The 22,667-nt window shown below is 38.5% G+C and overlaps 1 protein-coding gene across 1 annotated transcript in view; it reads left to right on the top strand.

Annotated features, from left to right (window-relative positions):
• Window positions 1-22,667, top strand: part of LOC126248896 (protein crumbs) — a 354,721-nt gene that overhangs the window by 108,054 nt on the left and 224,000 nt on the right. Inside the window, exons 4-7 of the mRNA XM_049950366.1 lie at window positions 6,822-6,947; window positions 12,002-12,097; window positions 17,561-17,671; window positions 18,737-18,851. Coding sequence (XP_049806323.1) covers window positions 6,822-6,947; window positions 12,002-12,097; window positions 17,561-17,671; window positions 18,737-18,851 — 448 coding nt within the window. The remainder of the gene's footprint in view (window positions 1-6,821; window positions 6,948-12,001; window positions 12,098-17,560; window positions 17,672-18,736; window positions 18,852-22,667) is intronic.

The following is a 22,667-nucleotide window of genomic DNA, read 5'->3' as shown; positions in this document are numbered from 1 at the left end:
TGATATACAAAGGTTACTTACACAAAATTATATTCCTAAAAAGCAATGTTAAGAAATTAGAGCAGCTATGCTCAAGTTAGAAGTGAAATAAAATGTTCTAACCTTTGCCACATGTGCCCAGCTGGGAACAATATCGGACTGATCGGCCTAGTGGCTTACATTGCTGCTATGAAAACAGCCTATCAGGCGCAGACAGTGACTTGTGCTCATTTGAAACATTGTAACAGAAATAACTGAAAAAAATGACAGTTAATTTTAAAAACAAAATATAAAATATATTGTAATATTATTGTAATACTTTATTAATCCAGAATGAAATTTTTCACTCTGCAGTGGAGTGTACACTGATATGAAACTTATTTGCCTTTTGGGAGCAAGTGCCCTACCATCTGAGCTACCCAAGCACGACTCACGATCTGTCCTCATAGCATTAATTCTGCCAGTAGGGTAGGAGACAAGGTATTGGCGGAATTAACACTGTGAGAATGGGTCGTGAGTCGTGCTTGGGTAGCTCAGATGGTAGAGCACTTGCCCGCGAAAGGCAAATGTCCCGAGTTCGAGTCTTGGTCCGGCACACAGTTTTAATCTGCCAGGAAGTTAATTATCAGCACACACTCTGCTGCAGAGTGAAAAATTTTGTTCTGGAACATCCCCCAGGCTGTCCAAAGCTATGTCTCCGCAATATCCTTTCTTCCAGGTGTGCTAGTTCTGAAAGGTTCGCAGGAGGGCTTCTGTGAAATTTGGAAGGTAGAAGACTAGGCACTGACAGAATTATCACTGTGAGGACAGGTCATAAGTCATGCTTGGGTAGCTCAGATGGTAGACCAATTGCCCGTGAAAGGCAAATGTCCTGAGTTCGAGTCTCGGTCCGGCACATAGTTTTAATCTGCCAGGAAGTTTCATACTTTATTAATATTTTATGTTCCTGTATTAGCTATTCCAAAAACTGTTTTCATAATTTGAGTGCCTGCATCTTGCCAGCCTCTTTTTCATCACACTTGCTGAACTAGCTCCATAGTCTGACATAGCTGTGCTAATGGTTGTACAAAAGCTGACCGCAGAAGCTGATGCTCTTCCTATGTGTCGTTGAACCTTGCCTGGTTATTTATCATGAGTTGTAATTTGCCAAATGTCTTCTAACCTTTGAATTTCACTCTCTAGTGCCCAAATATTGCAATCTAATCTTATGGTCCCTTGGTGATTTGACATTATCACGTCCAGTTGTCTTGTGAACAATGCACCACCTGTTAGAGAACATACCCTGCATGAGCATAGTAGACTTGGTATGATGAAGCTTCTCGTGTTCCTTTTTCCTTTGAACCAGAGCCCTATGCTTGGTGCTAGAACTGATTCTTTTTGTCCTGTGTAGAACCATGTGCCCTAAAGGAAGGGGAAATCCTGTTGTTATTTTATTCTTGCTTGTGGGTTAAGTGGTTGTTGGGATAACTTAGAATTGTTTTGTTCCTCTTGCCTAAGTTCTCCCTTCCTTACCTTTTCCTAGACTCTCCCCTCCCCACTTCTGAAGACACTGCTGACAATGGAAACTTCACCTCTTAAATTCCCTTAAAAGGATGAATATTACTTATAGGAACAGTCATGTGGCAAGTTGAAAGTTGCAGTTTGATGTTAACAGATGACATCATTTCTGTGCACATGTAAGGGCCGCTGATAACATATCACATACTGTCTTGTCTTTCCTTTTGGTACATATGAATTGGTGATCATAACCCATTGGCTTACATGATACTGCTTTCTTATTATGGATTCTGTCGTGTTGTTCCAGAACTTTGGTGTTCATCTTTTTCACCTGTCACTAAACACTTTTTAGAGAAATTTTATCACTGACTAAATATTACTTCCTGGGGGATGCTTACATAACTGAAAAGAGGAGGCATCTTGTGGCAGAAAACTACCTCGTAAGGGGATAGCCCTGTGCTTTTGTGGATATTCAGATTATATGCTCCTGTGACATATGCAAGTAGTGTGTCCCAGTTATTGTGCTGTGATTTAACATTTTTGCAATCATATGATGAATCCTCTCTTTTCAACTGTTTGCCAGTGGATATAAAGAACAGTCTGAGCTTTTGTAATGTGCGGTAACCAACACAAGTGCTTCATTAAATTAGACATAAAATTTGTGCCTTGGTCAGTTATTATTGTTTCAGGTGTTTTGAATTTTAGTATCCAATGGTTCAGCATTGCATGTGCTACTGTTTCTGCCTGCTACTTGGGTAGGGCTCTCATAGAAGCGAAACATGAAAAATGATTGATTATTGTTAATACATAATGGGTACCTTCTGGTGTTTGCACAGATGGCCTGAGAATATCCATCCCAATAATTTGGAATGGTTTATCTTTCTACTGGTAAACATTGTGACATAATCCTTTGGTGAATAAGCTTTGTCCATTGTACTCATTTTTGACGTAATGATAGACGTCTTGTCTGTGTGTTACCCACCAGTAATTTTGTGCTACTCTGTGTTCTGATGCATGTTGACCAGTGTGTCCTGCTAGAATCGAATCGTGGGCTTGCATCGGTGCCTATGTCCTGACTCAAAATGCAACCTAAGGCAAAATTGCTGAATTCATACAACAGTATAGACTGTTTCTGGTAATCTGGATAGGCAAGAACTGACTATACATTAGTAAATCTTTTAGTTTTAGGAATGCTGCTTCATTATCTGGTGAGAAATGAAACTTTATTCCTTCCCTTAACAACTGTGTGAATGGTCTCACAATTTCAGTGCATTTTGGAATGAATTTTTGATAAAATTGGCAAGGTCTAGATATGATTGCAGACCCTGTATTGTAGTGGGTGTCAGAAAATTTTTTATGACATCAGTAAGCCAGTGATCAGTGTGGACCCCATTTGGGCCTAAAATGTGGGCCAAGTAACGGACTTCTTGTAAAACAAAATGGCACTTTTCCAGGCTGAGGGTGAACCACACTGCATGTAGAAGATGAAAAACTTTGCGTAAATGCACTATATGTGCCTGGATATCTTTGTAGAAGACAGGTATATCATCTAAATAGATCATGCATTGCTTCAGATTTAATTCTCACAAGACATTGCCTAATAGTCGCTGGAAAGTAGCTGGAGTGTTTTTCAGCAAAAAGGCATGTGGTGATATTGATAATGACTAGATGGAGTTGAGAATGCTGTCTTTGAATGATCTTCAGGCACTATATGTAATTGGTGATGCCCACTTCACATGTCAGTATGAAATACTGACACTGGCTCCGATTACCTAAGGTTTGTATTATATTTGGCATTGGGTAGGTATTTGATACTGTTATCTGGTTTAAGTAACAGTATTTGCAACAGAACTGGTAAGCTTTCCTGCTATCTAGTGATTTTTTGGGCACAGTGACAATGGATACTGACCATGGGCTACTTTGATCCTGTATTGAACTTGTTGACTTATGGGGTCTGCAGGTTGTTCGTGTTGAGGAACTAGATACTGTTTCATATAAACAGGTGCTTCATATCCAGTGGGAATGTGATACTGACCTAGTGGTGTGGCAAGTGGTGGTTCAGGAGGATTAAACAACCCTGTGTATTCTTCTAAAAACCTTTTCTTACATCAGCCCAGAAGTTACCTTCCCCCACTTCAAAACTTATATCATTGGACTGAATCTATGCATCCCCCACCTACACTGTTTAATGCCCAGTGTGGCAGATTAGTTCTACTTTACTAAGTATACCATTACTTGCCACAACTGCCAGGATAGGACATCCACCGTCTGACCATCTTCCGTGTCTCTGGAAATTTATGTTCTTACAACTTCGCTCAGAATGCTCGAAATATTTACATATCTGACACTACTGTTACGCTACATATGCCCTGCACAAGCTTATTACTCCAATTTACCAACCTGGCAGCTGTTTCCATATTTTCAAAGAATACGAAGACATCCTCCACTGATTTTTCTGAAAATGGGGTTACCATTACAGTGCTTTTGGTGTCCCGGATAGGTGTAATTGGAAGTGAACATTCTGTTCTTTCCTCCCTTAGTTACCCCAGTTCTGCGTATAAGTGAAATACTTGATTTATCAGATGCTGAAAAGCTTCCTGACCCAAAGCTTTCTTCTCCGTATTGCCTACTTACTACAATTACCAATACAGTATACATAAATTGAAATGAAAAGAAGGGATAGGGTAATAAATCATACAGGCCCAAAAAAACTTTAATCTCGGCTTGTATGGCCTTGTAGGATGTCTCTGCTGCAGAAGATCCGTGGTTCTGGCTGCTGTATCCTGGTTGTCCATCTTCAAGTACAGCAATCCTTCTGACATGAGATATAAACAGGGTGACTAGGATTCTCTGTAAAGGAGGATAGGGTGTTCAGTTGAAGAAGGCTTGGTCATGTGTATAACAACTTGTGTATTGCAGCTTGTTTTTACAGTCATTGGCTTAGGGCTGCAAGTAATGATGGGGGCAAGGTTAATATCGTGACATTTCCCAGTGTGACAGCTCCCGACTGCTGACTGTACGCCCCTTTATTCTCAGATTCCCGAGTCCGAGGCGGGGTAGCCAGCAACAGTTGCTGTGAGGACATCAAGCTGCATCATGCTCCAGTGTCTAGAATATAGGGTTCCTCTGTTGGTACCCTGGTGAGGATGGCTGGACTCTCATGTAATACTCCCGGGACAGTGGCAAAGTGTGTGGCTGCCCAGCACCCATATCCTTAGGTGGCAGCCAGTAGTTTGTGTCCTGGCGATGATAGAAGCATCTGTGTCATCACCACAGTGCTGACCAGCATAAGCTCAATGTTACATAACTGTACAGGTGGTGAAACGCTGATGGGCTGGTTTGGACAAGCTTAAATGCTGATGCTGATTTATTGGGAATCATGGTGTTAATGTGCATGCCGAATTATCTGAAATAAAAGCAGTGACCAGTTGTCATAACCAGTAATGGGTTAGGTGGTAGTTCTTCGTGCTGACTGGCTCAGTTTTGCCACATGGAAGGTTGTGACATGGAGGAGGTTTTGCTCCACTCAGCATGAGGATCGCACACTGACACCTGGCTGACTCCAGTATGGCCTGATTACCATCATGGCACTACATTGCTGTTTCCAGGACTCAGTTTAACGTTTTCCCTTTACAGCTCTTATGAAAGAGGGAGGGAATTCCTGTTTGTAAAGCTTTTAATTTGTAAGGTCTTCAGCTTATTGGTGCAAAGCATTGCTTGTCACCGCAGATGTGATGTCCATGAGTGGCCAGACTATTTAGGAGATACTTCTTAACACGGAAGGGATGGCAGATATCAGAGTGCAGGCACCGTTGATGGTTAGTGGGCTTGATATGGGGAGAAGTTTGTATGGGGTAATTGGAAAGATGAAAATCAATGTTCAGGAAGGTGGCACATAGGGCTGAGAAGGACCAAGTGAATCACATTGGAGGGAAGGTGTTAATTCTGTGGAGGAATGATGATAAGATGTCCCAGCCTGGGTACAGATAATGATCCAGAGAAGAGGTTTGGGATTTTGGGTGACAGTGTAGATCTCCTGTAGATGGCCCATAAACAGGTTGGCATAGGAGGATGCCATGTAGGTGCCATGGATTTGTTTGTATATCTTCTCATGAAAGGAGCACCAGCTGTGTTTAAAGATAAGGTTTTGTAAGGAATGAGGTGGTGGTTGTGAAATTGATAGGATATTGGAAGAGGAAGTGTTTGATTGTGGCAAGGCCAGAGACATGGAGGATGTTGGTGTAGAGAGAGGTGCTTTCAACAGTGAGGAGCAGGGTTCCAGGTGGTAATGAGTTGGTGAAGGAAGTGGTTTGTGTCTAATATGGGAAGCTTGGCTGTGGGCAGTGGGTCAGAAGTATTTGTCAACAAGAGCCAAGATTCTTTTGGTGGGAGCACAGTAACTAGCTGCAGTGAGAGCAATCAAAGATTGCTAGGTTGATGGATTGTGGTAAGCATATAGAAAGTGGCTGTGGAGAGGGTAACTGGGTAGACTTAGGGAGATGGTTTTGGTGAAGCCACTCTGGGGTGGACCTTGACGTAGCTATGACAGGGCTTGTAGGTTGAGTAGTCGGACAGTTGGCTGATGTCTTCTGTCAGGGGATCCCTACGATTTGTTGCAGCAATGGTGGAGCCTCTGTCTGTAGGGAAGATGATTAAATTGGTGTGTGTCTTGCATTGCCTTGCTTTGTAAATATCATGATTGGAGCAATGTGTGGAAGAAAAATTTGGAGATAAAATGAGATAATTTGCCACTAAAATAATGTCAAACTGTGATCTGGCAATTAGGTAGGTAATTGGATAGCATGCACTGCACTCAAAGTGGTCTTGACTGGTGCTACAGGATGCTGCAAAAGTCCAGTGTGACCATACTGATTGGGGCTAGTAATATGTGTGCACAAGAAAGTTGAGAATAAAAATGTAGAGGAGGATATGCATGGACAATAAGAGAGAGATAAAAGAGATGTAAAATATGAGACTGTAACAAAAGATGGACAGCGCAAAGTAAAGGAGAGAGAGGAGCGAAGTAGTGATACAAATATGGCAATGGAAAGTCCTTGGTGGGATATAAATGATTTAAGGAGTAAAAGTAACAACTTTTCGAATAACTGAGGTGCTGATTCATTGATGGTGATACAAACAAGACTGACGAAGTTTCTAGTATTTGGATGAATCCTACTCCTTTTTGTCCAGATATTTTTGCACAAGAAATCACAGGTATTGTAAAATTGTATTCAGTACAGAAAAAAATTAAAACTAGATATTGTAAACTGGTGTTCAGTATGCAAAAATTGACAGCAATGGATTTCTTTTGTTGGCTATAACATGACAAATCTTTATTTTTACAGGTTACAAGCCAGATCCTTGTGCTGGTGATCCTTGCAGGATGCGGGGTGAATGCATACCACTGGATGATAGTTATGAATGTCGCTGTAATGCCCGATATTCAGGAAACAACTGTGAACTGGACCTTGGTGAGCCACTATAAGGCACTAATGGATTTGTTAAATGCGTTAGTTCAAATAGTCTATGTCCCTGTGATAATTTTAACCATTTATCCTGCATTTGTGAGGTTTTCTAACAGTTTTAAGACATAATTTGATAGACACATTCAGCTGAAAATGTGTAGTTCCAAGTAATTTAAAAATTATCAATGTAACAGTATGTGTGGTTGAATAGAAACAAAGCATTAAGTTATAGAAACAGCTACAAGAAATTTAGACATTTTAAACTAATTTGAGAAAGTATGATAGTTTTTGTATAAGCTTTCATTTACCATTTCCTTGATGAAACTACACTGGATTGTGGTACTGTTTGTGTGTAGAGGCACACATTTTTGTCAGGTGTAACAAGGTATGTGTAGAAGCAATTTCCAGTTGAATGATGACATATTTACCTCTGTTGGGGATCATCTGATGCATGTAACATATCATCTCCTTGACAACATTGTTTGATACGATAAACAAATCAGCAGGAGTGGGAGGAACATTCTTTTTACCCTCAGTGACAATGGTTTCAGCCTTGACTAATTGTGGAGTCCAACTCTTGCAGTGACATATAAGTATCTGAGAATTTTTGTAACGTCTGCACAAATTATAACCCACAGTGTGTAAAACTGGACCATTTAAATTTCTATGCCACCCAGAAAAAATGTTTTGGGAGATATGAGGAAGATAATGTGACCTTCACTTGTAAATTACACCTGTGTGTTCTATAGCTTCAGTCAGCTGGCTGGCTTGGTAGATGGCTGAAAAGTATAGGCTGAAATATCAGTAGAAGAAAAAGTTTTTAGGTATACATGCTCAAACTCTAATGCAGCAGTTAACCCTTTCATGCCGACATCATGATTGTTGTGTCGTGCGCTGTGCACAAGCACCAGTCCCACTAGGCCGTGCCCACTGTACGGCACATTTTTCACGCTCCCTGCGGCGCTGCTCTGTCCTGCTTTCACACTTGTAGTGTTATCGCAATTATTGGAGTTTATGTTATATATTTATTCAAGAAAATATTTATACAAATTACACGTTTTTGATATTGTGTGTCATGTCTGTGCACAAATCCAAGTCTGGGGATGTCAATGGAACAGCTGGAGCAGCACGTGTACGTGACATGTTTCATGTTCATTGTCTGATTCGGATGATGATTCGCTTTCATCTTCAAAGTCACTACCCAGTATGAGAGAGAGAGATTCCTCCACAGTATATAGCTTATCTGCCATATCACTTCTAGTAGAAACCAAATGAGGTTAACAACACGTCACTTTAGATTAGAAACAAGGTGGCAAATGAGCAGTACAACTCAAGCAGAATCAATGCTTTGAAACTGAATGCAACTGTCATACAGTGACTCTGTTGTTAACTACAGACGTTGAACAAAGCCACTGGATGATGAATAGGTCAAACTTCCACACAACTCGCGTGTAGTGAAGCGGAGAAGTATGATACGAGGTGGAACTGCTACAGCAGTTCACCAGCTGGGCGGTGCAGGCTGCACTCGACTGCAGCAGCATTCCACCAGCTGAGCGGCACATTCGCTCCCGACTTGTACAGAATTTCACAGTAGCGAAGGGGTTAATGTGCTAGAAGCATGAAAATGCACATCTGTGCCACCTTCAATTACTTCCACTCAACGAAATCCCTATTTCAAGTCAAATGTGTTGAGATTACTATTCAAACTTTCTGTGGTGTTAGAATTGTGTGACTGTTTTTATTTGATTTAGTTGTTTCATTTTATTTATATAGTCAGCAAACAAAATTTTAAATACACTGATGGAAAAAAATTGCAATACCAAAAAATTATTAATGTAGAGTAATGAAATTTTGGGAATACATTCATCTAGGAAACATTTAACTGATTATTGTTGCAAGATCACAAGTTAATGTACAAGCAAGATAAGCCATTGCAAATGTGAAATGCTGGTACATTAACAACCAGTGAAATTGCCTGAATGTTGAATGCTAACATGCAAACATGCAAGCATTGTGTTTTACAGGTGCTGAATGTCAGTTTGTTGGACGGGGTTCCATGCCTGTTTACTTGATCGCTCAATAGTGGGACTGGTAATAGCTGGTTGTGATGATGCTGGAGTTCTTGACCGATGATCTTCCATATGTGCTTGACTAGAGAGAGATCTGGTGATCGAGCAGGCAAAGGCAACATGTCGCATGTCGACACTCTTTAGAGCTTGTTAGGTTAAAATAGCAGGAAGTGGGAAGGCATTATCATGTGGGAAAACAGCTTCTAGATTACTGCTCATGAATGGTAGCGCAGCAGATCGAATCACCAGATTGACATATAAATTTGCAGCCAGGGTGTTCAGGGTACCCACGAGAGTGCTCCTGCTGTCATATGAAATCGCATCCCAGACCATAACTCCAGGTGTAGGTCCAGTGTGTGTGTGACACAGAGACAGGTTGGTTGTGGGTTCTCAACTGGCTTCCTCCTAACCAACACGTGGCCATCAATGTCACAGAGACAGAACTGGCTTTTGTCAGAAAACACAATAGACCTCCACCCTGCCCTCTTGCTTGACACCACTGGAGTTGTAGATGGCGATGGTTTGGGGTCAGTGGAATGCACGCTACGGGGTGTGTGGCTCAGAGCTGTCCTCGAAGTAACTGATTTGTAACAGTTCATTGCAGCACTGTATTGCCAACTGCTGCTGAAATTGCTCCTGCTGATGCAGTACGATGTGCCAGAGTCATACGCTGAACACGATGGTCTTCCCTCTGGGTAGTCCCACGTGTTAATCTGGAGCCTGGTCTTTTTGCAACCATACATTCTTGTGACCATCGCTGCCAGCAATCATGTACAGCGGCTACATTTCTCTGAAGTCTTTACACAATATCTCAGAAGGAACATCCAGCCTCTCGTAGCCCTATTACACAACCTCACTGAAACTCAGTGAGCTGTTTATAATGGCATCTTTGTCGCCTTGAAGGTATTGTTAACTAACATCAACTCACAATGTCCAGTCTCAAAGGTAACTAACACTCACAACCATTACAGCATGTATTTAAACCAAAATTGAATTGCGTCCTCATAGTGGTGCTACTAACACCTCTCTTAGGTGACTGGCATGAAATTCATCTTTCATATGTAGAAACATGCCTGCCTACTTCCATTTATGTCAGACAACTCCTTCTTGTTGTTGCGATTTCTTTTGCCATCAGTGTATGAAATATTTGCAGTCTTTCCCCACTTTATCACAATATTTAACAAGTTACCCAATGAAACAGTTACAGTATGCCTAAGCTGTGATGTATTCACCACTTGTAAATCAGTAGCAAGACAATCAATATTTGCAGACATAATGGCACACTCAAAAATGGCCATTACATTTTTATATATCTGTGAAGCATTCTTTAACATCATCACAGTATTGTGGCAGTCCAGTACACACAGGCTATGACAGAAGCTAGTACTTACCATTAGACAATCCACCTGAAAGTCCTATGTTTTACAAAATGCTATGGAAACTCTGAATTGAAAAGTTAAAGCTGTTTCAATCTGAATGAATTTTTAAGTGAAATTTCAGAAAGCAGAAACTGTCCATTTACTACCATCATACAGGGTATAAGCAATGATTGTTTACAATGTACCACAGTGCTGTACATGAAGTCGAGAGGAACAAGTTGATATAGGACACTTGCATTCTATCAAGCAGGGGAACAGCCTCAAATTAGCCAACAAAAGCTATCTAAGGTACAGCGCATGTGTGCTGTGTGAGATTTTGGCTATAATTGTCCTTGAATGTTAAAACCACCTTGTTCTTGCTCTTACAAAATGTAAAACTAACATTTGTGTAAATTTTACCTGAAAATAATCTGAATTATAAGAGCATAAAAATTAACAGTTCAGTTATTTTGTCATCTTGGTCATCTTATTGTGAAAGTATTGTGCTTGTAAAGGTTATATCTAGATCAAATTGCAAATGTAATTAAGTTTTTGCATAACATTTACAAAAGTCTTTTTTTTTTTCTTTCACTACCCTTAAGGGAAATTTAAAATTAATCAATCCAAAAAGATCAATGAAAGTTGACAACTTTTGCAGTGCTCACTAAATTTCACAGCTGTGAAGCAGCACTGGTAATTTAGCATTTCTCTGCATCGTTAACGAAACAAATTTTCAGTGGAATTTGTTTACACACAAAAAGATACCCACTAAAACTTGGATAACAGAGTTGTTCAGACAGACACATTGAACTTGTTACATTATAAATTGTTCAGTTTTAGAAAAAAACACTGATCTTCACCCTATTACAAAACTAAATTTAAACAAATATCAGTGCTTGCTTGTTGTGATAGATGATATGAGATTCGTGCCCAATTAGTAGGTGCATTTTCCACAGCTCATGAACCATTTGCACAGTGCTCTATGTTCCACACCTTTTTACATGTAATTATTATTCCAACAGCTCTACTTATTACAGAACATCCATCTGAGAATAATAATCATAGTATTGAGCAGAAAGCAGCCAAATTTTGTCCGCTTTAAGATTTCTTCTTGCCTCATACACAACACGGAACAGCTATGTCTGTACAGAAGGACACATTACTACTGACTGCTACATACTGAGGTTTTTGCACATGCATGCTAATGTGCAGTGAGCCTACACTTAAATGAGTGTCTGGATATATTCAAAGATTTTACAAATTATCTGTGTAACTAGAGTGAGATTACACACTTATTTTTGACAATTGCAATTTCTGTGATGTAACTTTTCTACTGATACTTCCATATAGAAAAACAATAAAACAGTAAAGTTACAGTAATTGTGTAGAATCAGTAAAAATGATAGACAAAACTAAAAATATAAGAAGACACTTGATAAAACAATTATAAAACTATGTTAGCTGTGCATAAGTTGGCAGTGTAGTTACATTACAAGTTTTCAAACGCCACCTTGTGAATTAACATATTTGAGAAATGGTTCTTGAAAAATATTTGCGGTTTTCAACACACAATGGTTATCTTTGTTTAATGTTTATCTGCCCTGTGCTGTATTGAAACCAACACTTTCTACAGGTCATCCTTGTGATCGCAACCCATGTCAGTATGGTGGAAGGTGTCAGATAGATGATTTTGGAAATTACAGCTGTATTTGTGATCCTATGCGTACAGGTATGTGCATTCAGAAGTTTTGTTAATTTTCTATGGCTATCAGTGGAAATGTTCAACAATGTAGGAAAAGATGGATTGCTACTTACCATAAAGAAGACACGTTAAACTGCTGAAAGGCACAATTAAAATACATTTACATAAAGATTTTGGTCACAGCCTTCATCAGTAAAACACACACACACACACACGCACACACATAAAAGTTAACACACATAATGCACACATGACTGACAACTCCAGCATCTCAGTCAGTTGTGTCTGTCTGCAACTTAATGTGTCTTCTTTATGGTAAGTAGCAATCTGTCTTTTCCTACATTGTTGATATTCCTATCTGGAGTTTCCACTGTTTGAATGAAAATATTCATTTTTATGACATGTAGTTATGTACCACATATAAAACAAAACTGAAATGCTATAAGTTGAATATCAAGAATGGTTGAGCAGTAGACACACATAAACAAGATTTGGAATAACTTAGCTGTGGGATAATGTTTCTCTACTGAAGTAGCAAACAAACAGATAAACAAAGAAACAAACACCTCCCTCCTCCTCCTCCTCCTCCTCCTCCTCTAGTATCTTAAAATATTGGCTGTCTTATAGATAAATAAATCTTCAGGGTTGAGGGAAGGTATGTGATCCTGTTGTCATTAGCTATTGTTCTTCCTTCTGAGAGAGTCAGTGTGAAGAAATTATTGTCTGCCCCACCAACACCAGTTTAGGGGGAAATTCCATGCAGCAGTACTGCAGTTCTTCAGCATCTAAGTAGAAATACACTAATTGTTGTAAAACAATACTATGGTTCTCCTACACCTAAGCAGAATTGCACTAATTGCTGTGTTGTGCCTTATGGTCTAGCAGAGAAGTGCGTGCCTGGAAGCCAAAAGGTTGTGGCAGCAAATCCCAGTCAGACAACAGATCTTTAAGTCTGCGTTTTAACTTAGCATTCACCTCTCAATGACGTGAGGAGTCAGCAGAAATGACATGTGGTTTGGATTCTACATTAAACTGTAGGTCCCCCTAGGTTGGGTAACTGGGACAGATTAGGAATACACAAGTCACTGAAGTGGTGTCCAATTGAAAGATTTTTACTAGTCCATTGAGCCACATGAAATTATTATTATTTTCATCATCATTACTAATTGCTGTTTGTGCTGCATTACATCACACCATTGAAAATGTAGTGCCAACTCTTTGGGTAGGAACTTCATGCTGCCATATGTTGAAGGGGCTTTCACACATTTCGTTTCTTTCCACAACAGTGGTAACTTGTATATGTGGTACATATAGGACCTGGAAAAACAGGTAATGATAATTAAAATAAATGCATTTCTCCTTGGTGTTGTGAGTTATGACACTCTTCACACAATGCCTCTGTTGTTTTTATATTGAATTCTATAAAGTTCTGCTTCTTCTAGTACTTTCTTCCCTTTGTATCAATGAGGAAAACACCCAAGAAACACCCAGTTTTAAAAATATGTTTCTCTTAGTTTTTGTTCATGTATTTAGCTGCTGCCATATGGTAGTAATAATTTTTTTCTATCTTTATAGCTTGATAAATCAAAACCTATATGTAATTTCATCCAGTATACTGTTATGGTGAATTATGATATGATGTGTGTTGCCGTTGTATCATAAACTTCATTGAAAAATATTTTTGATTAACTTATGAACTGGTTCTCAGATTAGTTGGTCATCTTTAGATAACAACAAACAGATTTGTTATACGAAAATGACTAGCAACCTGAAGTTGAGTTGGTATGTAATAGGAGTAAAATTATGTTGGCCAGTACTTTCTCCAGGAGATAAAATTTTTAGTACTGCCGGGAAACACACACAAAAGTATCATAAACTATCATAACTTTTAGATCCATTAGTTCCTTCCATCTTTCTTTCCATCCTGTTGGCAGTACTAAAAAGAACTCCTCTCCAGAAGGGAAGCACTGGCCTGCAATTCTCTAGCACCAGCAGCAGCTTTGTTCATCCGTAGATCTCTTTTTACAAGGATATAGGCTATGTCAAAGTATGTACAAGTTTAGACCAACTTAAAATAAGCTAATTCGTATACATGTACATTTACAGACTTCTAGTAAGAGACAGCCCGCATCTCGTGGTCGTGCGGTAGCGTTCTCGCTTCCCACGCACGGGTTCCCGGGTTCGATTCCCGGCGGGGTCAGGGATTTTCTCTGCCTCGTGATGGCTGGGTGTTGTGTGCTGTCCTTAGGTTAGTTAGGTTTAAGTAGTTCTAAGTTCTAGGGGACTGATGACCATAGATGTTAAGTCCCATAGTGCTCAGAGCCATCTAGTAAGAGACAATCATTAGGCTTACTCCTGGTATACAATACATTTTTACAAATAACATTATTAAATAATGTAATGCCACACTCACTCATATCTCACCATCACTCACTGCACACACACACACACACACACACACACACACACACACACACACACACACGTGATCTCTGACCATTTTCGTTACCACAACTTCCCATTCGCTATCCTGAAAAAATTGAGTCACCATCCCTCTATAATGAGTGAGATGTTGAGCTCAGAAAGAGGAAGAGGTGTTAGTATTGTGCATTGCGTAGCTTGGGAGTAAGTTTTTCTAGAAAAGGAAAAAAGAAGGAAAAAGAACATAGTGTGAAGGTGTTATGTGGAATGTTGGATATTTTACAATCATTATTATTATTTATTTATTTGTATAACTTTTTTTTACCAAACCCCTACTCTTTTTTATATAAGCAATCCTTCAATGTATGAAATGTATTGCATAACAGGTACTTTTTAGCTGCCTTTTTAAATAAGTGCATTTTTGCCATTTCTTTTATTTCTTTTGGTAATTTATTGTACAGTTTTATTCCTTGGTAGAAAATGCTGTTTTGAGTTTTATGTTTATTTTTTCTTGGCAAATGTAGGTTGAGCCCAGCTCTTGTTCCATAGTCATGGACAGAACTGTTTGTGCAGTAATTACCAATGTTATGTGTACAACTGACTGGTAAATGTATTCGCATGGAGCAGTTAAAATCCCCAGTGTTTTGAACAGATCTTTACAGTGAGCTCGACTACCATTTTTTGTTATGATTCTTATGCCTCTTTTCTTGAGTTTGAAAATTGTGTTCATATTTTGTGCAGATGTTCCCCAAGAAAGAATGCCATAGCTAAGAATTGAGTGTACATATGAATAGTATGTAACTAAAAGACACTGCATGTTACACACTGATGATAGGATTCTAAGGGCATAACACACTGATGACATTCTGTTTGCAAGTACCTTTGTGTGTTCACACCACTTCAACTGAGACTCAATATTCATTCCGAGAAATTTTGCATTTGTTAAGAGTCTACAGAGGTGCCATCTACATTTAATTTAACATTGTCATTTTCCCTCTTCAAACTGAAATTCATGGCATTAGTTTTCTTTTTGTTCAATGTCACTTTCTTGCTTATTGACCAGTCATAAACTTCCTTGAGAGCTTCATTTGCTTTCTAAGCAAGGAGTTATCTTGTTTTCTCAGTGACTATAATATTGCTGTCATCAGCGAAGAGAATTTTTTCACCATGAGTAACCTCACTGGGAAAGTCAATGATGTGTAGCAGGAATAGTATTGGTCCTAATATGCTACCTTGCGGAACCCCTATATTAATATATTTTGGTTATGATAAGTGTTTCACTAAATGTTTAGATCTATTTGAAGTATGTGTTATCTCTTCTCTTTGTACCCTATCTGCTAGGTATGATCGAAACCAGTCATTAGCTAACCCTCTTATTCCTAATGCCTCTAATTTATTTAATAGAATTTTGTGGTCAACTGTATTAAAGGCCTTAGAAAGATCCAAAAATATGCCTGTGACACACTCATCTTTGTCAAGAGCATCAAGGAGAACCTTTGTGAGAATTCTACTATGGCTGACACTGTATTTTAGCCACTTCGGAAACCAAACCGTGATTCTCTTAAAAGATGATGTTTATTCAGGTAATTCATTAATCTCTCTTTCATAATTGCTTATATTATTTTTGAGAATGGTGTAAGCAGGGAAATGGACTGGTAATTTTCTGTGGTGTCTGCATTACCTTTCTCAAACAGAGGTACAACTCTTGCCTGTTTTAACTGCTCTGGAAATGTCCCTGATGTGAAGGATTCATTTATTATATTTGTTAAGGGGCCTTGTATAATCTCTATGCATTGTTTCAGTACACACATTGGTACTTCATCTAAACCTACTGAATTTTTATTTTTTAGTTTTTGAACAGTTTTATTGACTTCATTCCCTGTGGCTGGAAGTAACATCATTGTATTTAGTGCAACATTGTGTACAAGTGTGAGATTTGTTTTGAAGAATTTTTGCTGTAACTTCTCTGCAATACTTGAAAAATGCTCATTTACATAGTTTGCTAAGTGTTATGGATCATTTATTACCTTATCCCCCTACCTTGGCAGTATGTTATTGTGCATTTCTTTTCCTCTCGCCATTTCGTTTTTTATAACATCCAAGACTGCTTTGCTTTTATTCTCTGCATTGTATATTATTTTGTCATTAAATGACTTTTTTACAGCAATCAGCACCTTCCTATAGATCTTTTTGTATTTATGATAGAAATTTAAGAATTCTGGATCATTGCAACTCTTTTTCATGGAACTGAGGTATTTAAATGTTTGGGAGGACTTCTTAATACCTGCTGTTCTCCATCTGTTTTTGTGAGATGTTGATACAGACATGTGGGATGTTTATAGATACATGCATACTTTTGGAGAAATGCCTTTTCAAAGTTCAATTTAAATAATGTGAAGAATTTAGAGAATTTCATATTCACATTGCTTTCATTATACACTCCATCCCAGCTTTGTTTTGCTAGTTCCTTTGAAAAATCTGTTATTTTGATTTCTGATAGGTGTCATTTGTAGGCTTGTAGTTTAGGGAATGATTTGATGTCTGATTTTACTGTTGTTATTTGACAGAGATGGCCTGATAGTCTGAGATCTTTTACAGCTACATCACATTTTTCCCTGTCAATATTTGTGGCCACATTGTCAATTACTGATGCAGGCAGTGTAGTAACCCTTGTTGCCTTATTGACCAATAGGGACATGCCAAAACTTTGAAGGATATTGTATTGTACGATACTGGGAAGTGCAATATAAAATACAAATAACGGAGCTAACCTGCTCATCCTCCCTCCCACCCCATCCAACTCCTCTGCCTTACACACACACACACACACACACACACACACACACACACACACACACAGTGACATCCAAATCACATGACATATTGAATTATTTCATACATCATAACATCAGGTGTACACTCCAACTCAGCAGTATATTGGTTTGATTTTTGTTCACCTAATTGAAAGAAATTTGGTAATCATAATTAATTACACTCTTATTCACATGCTGTTGTCAGATGTACTTAGTGGCTATTTTTTAAGCAATGTTATTTTTTTGTGATATACAGGCCAACATTGTGAGTCTGACATGAGTACACATCCGTGTAATGCTAATCCATGTGAAAATAATGGAACTTGTCATGTGCAAGACAAAACTTACAAATGCTCGTGTCTACCAGGTATGTAGTGTAAACACCTCAGAGTGACACAGATTTAAGTTCATGAAGAGCTAATAATATATAAGTAACATATTTCTGCTTTCACAAAACAGATGGGCCCTGGTTCTCTTAATACCATTAGTACTGATATTGCTGGTAATACTTTTGTAGGCAGAAGTAATGGAATTATTTCAGATCTTTTTTCATATGTGTTGTGAGTGAGTTCTAACAAAAGTGGTGTGTGTGTGTGTGTGTGTGTGTGTGTGAGTGAGTGAGTGAGTGAGTGAGTGAGTGAGTGAGAGAGAGAGAGAGAGAGAGAGAGAGAGAGAGAGTGAGTGAGTGAGTGAGTGCTGCTAGCTAAAAAGAAGACAAGACTTAACTGATAAGTCAGTATGCAGAGTTTGCATATTGACTTATCAATTGGTCCTTGTTATCTTTCTTTGTTTCTTTGCTTTTATTCGTGAACCTCTGTCTCTGGTTCTTTTTCTCCACATAATTAACATTATAAGCATTCTGAGGTCACTAATTTTCAGTAAGTCTTAATTAACTTCTGCGATTTCAATTCATCTTTCTCTTTAATTTCATAGCCTTGTTTGCTCTGACTGACTTTCAAACTGTGTGCGTTTGTTTTGCCCCTGCGAAATGCACATTTCAGTCTCAGCAGTGTGTGTTCCTTTGCTAACTTTTTTTGTGTTGCTTAAGCCCTATATTTAAGACCACATGATCATTGCAGCTGTCTTATGTTTGTTTATAGATGTTCTCAGGTAATCCCTACAACTCTAAAGTTGCATCTTGTGTCTTTCTACAATCACTGACAATTGGAGAAAGTTTCATTATGTTTTCAATGTAGAGGTGATTCACAGTAAAGTGGTTTTCAACAGGAAAATGTAATAGAAATCATAAACAATATGTTTCCTACTTTCAAAAAAATTATGTTTATTGCTGTTGTTAAGTATTTACACCTCCTCAAAAAAAAAGTAATTTTAACATAATTCTGTTTCATTTGTTAGTCAACATTGAGAGTTCAGTTACATAAAATCAGACAATATGACTGATTTTATTTCTGATTTTTGTTTTTGTTTGTAGGATTTGAGGGTCACAGATGTGAGATCGATATTGATGATTGTGTGTCTAGTCCTTGTAGGAATGGAGCAACATGTGTGGACCAAGTAAATAGTTATTATTGCAACTGCAGCCATGGGTAAGTGAGAAATAATACATGTATTTTTAAATATTGTAAGCAAAACATCCATTTTGTAGAAAATAAGAATGTAGATTCAAAGTACAATAAAAGGGAAAACAGCACTGAGTAAATCACTCAGTCAGACAACAGAAACTTTTTAAACTGATGTGCTTTGCAGTTGTAAAAGGAGGGTGTTCTATCACATTGACATCACCATCAGCTTAGTCACTTGTACAGATACATACAGCACCACAATAGCCTAGAAATGAAGTGAAGACCATAAAGAAAATCACCTTCCAGTTTGAAGCAGAAACATCATAGAGAACCAACATAATTTTATGAAACAAAATGAAGATTAAGTTATCCCCTCCCCTCTCTCTCTCTTCCTCCCCACCATTCCACCCACCCTCCGTCCCTCCCTCCATCCCTCCCTCCAATAAATAGTGTGAAATCTCAAGACATAGCATACTAAGCTGCTCAAAGAACAAAACCCTATCTGGTCATAGTTTGTTACAGAAGCAGCACAGTATAGAGTAGCTGCCTCATAATAGTATTGAAGCTGAGCAACTGTATTTGAGTTGGTTAGTCAGTGCACTACCATTACTTTGTAAGGTTTCAGTTCATATTTCTGCACAGCTGTGTGAACCCTCACCAGTCTGAAATGCAAATGATGCAACAATTTTGTTGGACTTCATTCCAAGACTGCTCCTAACTCATATAGTGTGGCAAGTCTAATGCCAGAGTCCGAGGTATGAGTCTGCAATATGTGTGGCAGTGGGAGCCTACCTCACTATTACTGCTCCTGATGCAATGCTCAGCACAGCACTTGTGTCATACGTAAAACATTCTGTAACTGAGAAGAGTGCTGCAAAGTTTTTCAGTTTTGGTCTGGTGCACAACTGACAACTTTGAGTTCCATACAACACTCCATAATTTTTCTCCATAGGTTTAATTTTTGTTTGACAGCATCAATTGCGTCCGCTATATCTGTTATCAAATGATTCTTCCCTTGCATTGTGAGACTTAATGAATTAATTTAATCTGTGATGTTGACTGTAAAAGTGAAGTCAGCAAACCAACAGTGACCACAGAGATTCCTGTCTTCTTTTCCACTTATCTCTAGGAATATTGCTATCTCTTCTCACAAATTAAGGAACATTGTGAGAACTCATCCATGACTTAACCACTTAACTTCAGAGGTATGGAATAATGGCATATTTGGCTTCGACACCAGGCAAGAATTCAGTGTGACCAAATATAGTTCACTGTATGGACAATAACATTCAATATACCATTTACTTTTACTGATTTAGCATATAGTGCTTCTCTGTTTCGGGCAATGAATGGCAGCTGTCAATGAGGTCCCAGCAAATTTCAGTTTCTCCCTTAATCGAGCTAGTAAGACTACTTTGATTCCTGACACTGATGGTGCACTGTCTTATGTGATACTGATCAGCCACTTCCATTCCACTCCAAAGGAATGAATTAACATCTCCACAGCATCAAAAATGCTCTTGACAGTGGTGGTATCCTTAAGTGACATTAAACTTAGAAGCTCCTCCATCATTTGTAACTCGGTGTTGACTCGCAGCATGAAAATCACCATCTGGGCTGAATCTGACACATCAGTAAATTGTCAAGTGCGAAGGAAAATGCTATGAACTTGGATGCTGTTTGAGGCAGCAGACACTGTACAATGGCAGCCATCACAGCAATGTACCATACTACTTTGTGTCAGGAAAGGGCTACTTGCTCAAACTTTGACACTTCTGCTTGCCACAAAACTTTAACTGTCTCTGCTACACATTTTTTCTGCCTGCCATGAAACCTTTACTGTTTATACTATACTTTTCTTAATGTGCTATCCATCACAAAATGATCTTCTGTGCCTTGCAGTTTTGAAAGTTTTTTCTAACTCACGTGTAGTGATAGCCCCTTGATGTCATCTTCCTTCTTAGAAACAAATTGTACATTTTTAAATGGTTATAACTGCAAATTGTACTGAAAATGGTGATTATCTTTCACATTTGTAAACAGGTTTCTTCTGTTACTGCATGTACTTAGTTATATATTTATGTACTTCTTTCTTTATACTTTCATAACATGTAACTCTGTTTTTTCCCTAAGGGTAGCCTTCAGTTCACCTATCATTCTCTCCTGTTCACCAGAAGACATGTGCATCATATAATTTTTGTGGCTGGTGGTGTACTGATGTTCCAGGGTGTGTTTCTTTCCATTTCATAACACCGTGATGGCATATTAAGTGCTTCGCATAGCCTTCAAACAATATGAAAATGTAAAACGATTCCCATTTCATATTGAATGGTGTCTCCATTTTTCTTTATTTTTTCAAGCTCATAGATGGCATAGAATTCCCAATGCAAAATGTATATCTAATTTAACACTACTGGCTGCTGTAGCAAACTGCTTGGCATGTGGCAAGGTGACTGCCTTGCTTTTGCAGTGTCCAGCTGCAGTCTTCCTTTTCTTTTTCCTCCTCATCCTTCAGCCCCACTCAGTGGTGCACTCAGAGCACTAGGCAGGAGTGCAATTGGAGCGTTTGCTCCCTCTGAGCACTGTTTGGCCAGGCCTGGCCTAATTAATATCCATGTCCCAAGAATGAAGTCTCTCTGCAACATTCAGTTAGCTTTTACATCTATATGTAATTGTACATGACAACATTTGCAAGATTGGTGTGTGCATGTAGCAGTTCTTCACATTTCGTGGTTGTTATTAAAGTGCTATTATAACCTTCAGTCAGCCATTCCTTGTCCAGAACAATAACTGAAGTACACAACTTATGCCTTTCTCTTTAGTGTGATGTGAGTGCAGTAGTCACATAAATATATGAGAATAGAAGAGTCTCCACCTTTTTCACATGTGTCTCATTAGCACCAGATGCAGATGGTGCTGCAGTAGTGATGTCCAGATTAACTGTCAGTATGGACAGATTGCTTTCAGAAGTATTATTCACATTGACCAAAGAAATAGTAGGTCCTGAAGAAACTGGACTGCACTGGAAGAATATTCTAAAGTCTAATTGTACATTCTTCCAAGATACTTGACAGATTTAGTTCCATAGATTGCTGTTAAAAATAACTGGCAATGAAATGTGGCTCTACCAAAACAATCCAGAGATAATATGGCAGTTGTATTCCTGTATCTGTGATGTTGTGTGTTTAACAAAACTGGAGGAGAGTAATTACAATGTTGAGTTTGAGAGGGGGGAGGGGGGTGTTCAGTAGCATCTCCTGTATAGCCCAGGTTGGGGCCCCATTTATTTTTTTTTCTTAACTCAAAAGAGAAATAAACTACATGTAAACATTTTCTTGAACCCTTAGGAACAACTGTGCTCCTGCATGAAGCAGTCCAGAATAATGTAACGACAGAGGCATATTTTTGCCCCTCCATTGAGTCTTTTAGGGAATTCATGGATCAGTGCAACTTGAAGGATATTTATTGAAAAGAGCTGAAAGAAAGGATTTGGAAAAAAAGACATTTACATTAGTTTTTCAAAAGACTTGTAATGTAATTATGTGTTTTCATTTGGTGATGATGAATGGAGCTGTGGACACTGGAAAAAGGAGTGCCAAGTGGAGAAATCAGAACATTTTTGACATGTTAGATTAGATTAGATTAGATTTAGATTAGTACTTGTTCCATATATCATGAATACAACACTTTGTAATGATGTGGAACGTGTCAGGTTAATAAAAGGTGTCTATACAAGATATTACATTACACAAAATATTACATGACACTCAGTATTTTATTTTATTTATTTATTTATTTATTTATTTATTTATTTGTGGGGGTTGGGGAAATTACCCACTT

This window comes from Schistocerca nitens, chromosome 3 (genome assembly GCF_023898315.1).
Source record: "Schistocerca nitens isolate TAMUIC-IGC-003100 chromosome 3, iqSchNite1.1, whole genome shotgun sequence".
Lineage (NCBI taxonomy): Eukaryota > Metazoa > Arthropoda > Insecta > Orthoptera > Acrididae > Schistocerca > Schistocerca nitens.
The sequence above is the reverse complement of the archived record's forward strand: the minus strand, read 5'-3'. Positions and strand labels throughout refer to the sequence as shown.